Genomic DNA, 4,472 nt, shown 5'->3' on the forward strand with positions numbered 1-4,472 from the left:
AAACCACATCCAGGTATGGGAGGCAGCACCTGATGGTACTCCTGTTATTTGTGAGGTGACCACAGAAGGAGAGTTCAAGGTCATCCTTGGCTGTTAGTTAGTTGAGGCCAGTTAGGCAATATGAAATCTTGTCTCAGAATAAATATCCCAGTCCTATGTCTCATTTCAAATATTATGAGGTTAAAAAATATCAAACTCTAAATTTTAAAACCTCATGAAGTCTTCAAACTTTAGTGCTTGACTGCAAAGACCCATAGATCTCAAATTCTTTTTTTTCATTTCTAATAGTTATTTATTTATTATGTAGACAACATTCTGTCTCCATGTATGCCTGCAGGTCAGATCTTATTACAGACGGTTTGAGCCACCCTGTGGTTGCTGGGACTTGAACTCAGGACCTCAGAAGGGCAGCCAGTACTCTTAACCTCTGAGCCATTTCTCCAGTCCCAGATCTCAAATTTTTGTTCCTAGCCCCAAGCTTTAGACATGGTCCCTAGACTCCAAGCTCTAAAACTCTAGCCCTGACCTCTCTTGAGAACTTGAGAAGACCTGGCAAGCACCAGGATCACAGCCCTCATTCCCTAGCCCCTAACTACTTGGCCTTTAGGACAGTAACCTTGGGGTGTGTGTGTGTGTGTGTGTGTGTGTGTGTGTGTGTGTGTGTGTGTGTAAAAGCCTGGAGGCAGAAATCAACATGATCATCTTCGTCAATTAATCATGTTCTGCCTTTTTTTTTTCATATTCTTTTTTTAATGAGCAGGGTTTCTTGTAACCCAAACTGCTTTTTCTATGTAGCCTTGAACCTCTACCTCTGGAGTGCTGTAATTACAGATGTGAACCACTACATCTAATCCAGCTTCAGTTCTCTGAACCACAGACCCTGAAGAGATCTTAGACCTAAACCCCTTGCCTTTTGCTAACCTTGTTTCTCCCTCTTTGACAGACATCTCGCTTGGCTTTGCCCCAGGCAACCCCAGACCAACCCACGGTCCCCTTGGGCCCTCCTGCTTCAGCCTGGGGAAGCATCCGGGCGGCTCATGCCATCTTAGGAGGCTTGCACCTGACCTTGGACTGGGCTGTACGAGGCCTGCTGTTGCTGAAGACTCGGCTGTGACTCAAGACTGAAAGCCACCACCGATATCATCTTTTAAAGCCACATTTTTATTTATTTATTTATTTTGTTACTTGGGGGGGGGACTGATCATCAGGGGCATGCCACACCCCACACAAGCCGACACCCAGCTAGATACATTTCCAGGAGACCTGGGTGAAGAGGGGGGGATCACCTGTGTGGCTTATTTATACTTATTTATTTAAGGGATCGGGGTGGGTGGGGGTGGGAGGATCTGAGATCCTAGATTCTGGGGTCTCTATGAAATTTGTCCACAGTGTCTTCCTCGCTTCCTTCATTATTTATTAAACAATTATTTTTTATATTAAGGGGGGAAGGAAGCCTGGGGCTTTATACCAAAATGTGAGAAGTTTTGGTAAGACATAAAAGGGGGTGATTTAAATACATATCCACTTAGAGGTAATTAGCAGGGTGAAGCCAAAATGATCTGAGTCTGACCTGGTGCCTAGCACGTCAAAGCTCCTCAACGGCTATTTAACAGAAGGTTCCAGAACATCACCTTAGAACTAATAGCACCTGCATGGTACAGAGATGCAAAGTGCAAGGTTGTTTTCGGCGACATTCATGCCGGCCAGTGGGAACCAACGGAGATTCACGAGTGGGGGATGCAGGAGTGAAAAGATACATCCACGTGATGGAATACTAACTAGCCAGTCTTAAAACGTCCAGGCCTAGGCTGAAGAGCGGCAGATGGTAGAACCACTCTTTCTATACATAAGTATGGATTTATTTTTCAAAATGGAAACACCAAAATGTTGACAATGACTGTCTCAGGGTTGAAAACACGAGATGGGACTGTGGGGTGACTTTTATTTTTTTTGTGCTTGTATTTTCCAGAGTTTTTATTGTGATTGTATTTTGCATGACACATTTAAAAACAATAATAAACACTATTTTTAGAATGAGAGAATATCACTCCCTGATTCACCCCACCGTACATGTGCCACAAGAAGAAAAGGCCTCAGAATAGAACAAGAAATATGGTTACTCGAGCTCATGTTCTGGGCCATGCTGAGCCTGGATTTTTTTTTTTTTTTTTGAACTTAGACAATTGTCCCAAATCCTCAAAACAGGCCTTGTTTTATAAAAGAGAGAAATTGAGGCTCCAGTGGGAGGAGTTGGTTTCTGCAGGGATTTTGTTTTGTTTTATTTTGTTTTTGAGTCTTATCATGAGGTTCTGGCTGGCCTGGACCTCACAGAGATCTGCCTGTCTCTGCCTACTGAATTCTGGGATTAAAGTTGTGTGTCACAATGCCCAGCTTGTTGCTGTTATGGTCACATAGGTAGTTGACCTATGCCGTTATGGTGCTGGGATTGAACCCAGGACCTTGTGCATGCCAGACAAGTATTTTACCACTTAACTACAACCCAAGCCCTTGGTTTTATTCATTCATTTATTTTGAGTCAGGGTATTGTTATAAAGCCTAGGCTGGCCTCAGACTTATAATTTTCCTCACTCTGTATCCCTAGTGTTGGGAATATAGTTGTAGTCACCATTGTCAGTCATGTTGGCCCTTTCTTTACAGTTCACTGTTCAGTTGATGTGAGATCGTGCAAGCAAACACACACATACACACACACACACACACACACATCATTGGGAAACTGAGGCTCAGCATGGTGCTGGGTCTTGCTGAGGAGGAGGGACACTGGCAGAGCTTGGCCTGTGATTCAAGTCTTTGGGCTAATGGTCCCTGTATAGGTACTAACACAAACCCCTATGGTGATGGTGTCTGTATCACCACAATTTTGGGTCCAGAGAGGGGATGCTCTGATGGAGTCAGCCTATCCCAACTTTGAAGACTCCATATTCTGGAAGGATGTGGCCCCTGGACAGTTCCCAGGAAGCAGCCTCTTGGTGTCTAGTGAGGTCACAAAGCCCCTGTCAAAGGTTCCTCCCACAGCCTAGAGCTGACTACCTCTCTGCAGGGCCATGGCCATACCAGAGTCTCTCAGCCCTGGGGACACTCCACTTTCTGTCACTGCCGAGCTCCTGACATCCTTGAAGCCCAGGGGTCCAAGGCTGGTGGGCTGGGGTGGGTCCTGGGTCCCTGAATCTATACACCTCCCCCTGCTGTTCTGACAGCCGTCATGAAACGGCTGTTGAACATTCGGCGAACCCAGCCTCCCCAGGACCCCCAGAAGTGGGTTCCCATTCTTGGGGAGCTGCAGAAGACCCTCCAGAAGGGCGAGTACCTGCCCCTCCGCCCGCTGCCCATGTTCGAGAGTAACTTTGTCCAGGTCCCCTGCTCCTTGCGCCCCGGGAAATGGGAGAGGAGGGTTGAAACACAGGAAGAGAGAGGGGACCTCCCCCCCCCCCACCCCAGGCTGAGTGGGTTTGAACGGGGATTTGGAATTTGAACTTCTGTAGGTAGGAAGTGGGTTTGGAAAGAAAGGAGACTCTCAGGTGAGGGGATGCTGGAGGCATGTTGGAGAAAGGACTGGTCCCAGCCCTGCTCCCTGGCTGCCCCAGGTGACCAATCATGGGGCTCCTGCATTCGTGCACCACAGAACCAACAAGCTGACTATGGGTGTAGCGGCATCTTTGCCTGGTCTAGTGCTGCCTGACATTCTCTTGCTTGCTCGGCCCCCGGAGGGCAAGGATTGCCCCAATCTCAACCTGACCAGGTATGTTCCTCCTCGTTCCTCGAGCTCTACCCCAAGCTCACTCCACTCTCCGCATTACCTTGGCACTAGCTACCCGGGAGGTCTCCCACCTCCCGCAGGATGATCCCGCTAGACCTTGCCCACCTCTATGTCCACGATCTACCCTCTTGGCGCCTGAAGCTTCGTCTGATCACCGGCCGCTACTACTACCTGGAACTGGATGCCCCTGATCATGAGTTAGACTTCCTGTTTGACCGCTGGATTCGCCTCATCAACTTGCTTCATGAACCTACCATATCTTGGGCACCCAGGACCATGAACACGCCCCCGCTGGATGCGCCCCTAGACGGAGCGCCGGCCTCCACCTGGCGCCTTCAGGTGGGATTCAATGAGGAGGGATTGGAGACAACTGTCCCGATTCCACAGAGAACAGAGGCCCCATTGCCCAAAGCTTGAGGGGTGGGGTGGACAGGAAAAGGAGCTGGGTTCCTAGAATGCTGGGTCTGAAAGGAGGGTCTAAACTCACGGGATCAAGAAAGGAAAGTTAGGGATGAAGTTGCTGGCTGGATAGGTAGCAACCAGAAACCATGGGGCAGGGAAAATAACCGGTTGATAAAGAAATTGCCTTCGGAGTATCAGGACCTGAGTTCAAGCCCTCAGAACCCACATAAAAAGGCTAGATGTAGCGGTACATGCTTGTAATCCCAATGTTGGGGAGGCAGAGACAGGTAGA

General features: G+C 48.4%; 2 protein-coding genes across 2 annotated transcripts in view; both read left to right on the forward strand.

Moving 5' to 3' along the window:
- The window catches only part of Il11 (interleukin 11), a 4,437-nt gene extending 3,155 nt beyond the window's left edge, over positions 1 to 1,282 (forward strand). Inside the window, exon 6 of the mRNA XM_026777122.1 lies at positions 944 to 1,282. Coding sequence (XP_026632923.1) covers positions 944 to 1,114 — 171 coding nt within the window. The 3' untranslated portion in view covers positions 1,115 to 1,282. The remainder of the gene's footprint in view (positions 1 to 943) is intronic.
- Positions 1,283 to 3,223: 1,941 nt separating this feature from the next.
- The window catches only part of Fam71e2 (family with sequence similarity 71 member E2), a 10,702-nt gene continuing 9,453 nt past the window's right edge, over positions 3,224 to 4,472 (forward strand). The window contains exons 1-3 of the mRNA XM_026777123.1: positions 3,224 to 3,373; positions 3,606 to 3,760; positions 3,859 to 4,117. Of these exons, the coding sequence (XP_026632924.1) occupies positions 3,224 to 3,373; positions 3,606 to 3,760; positions 3,859 to 4,117 (564 nt within the window). The remainder of the gene's footprint in view (positions 3,374 to 3,605; positions 3,761 to 3,858; positions 4,118 to 4,472) is intronic.

Source organism: Microtus ochrogaster, unplaced genomic scaffold, assembly GCF_000317375.1.
Source record: "Microtus ochrogaster isolate Prairie Vole_2 unplaced genomic scaffold, MicOch1.0 UNK47, whole genome shotgun sequence".
Taxonomy (NCBI): Eukaryota; Metazoa; Chordata; class Mammalia; order Rodentia; family Cricetidae; genus Microtus; species Microtus ochrogaster.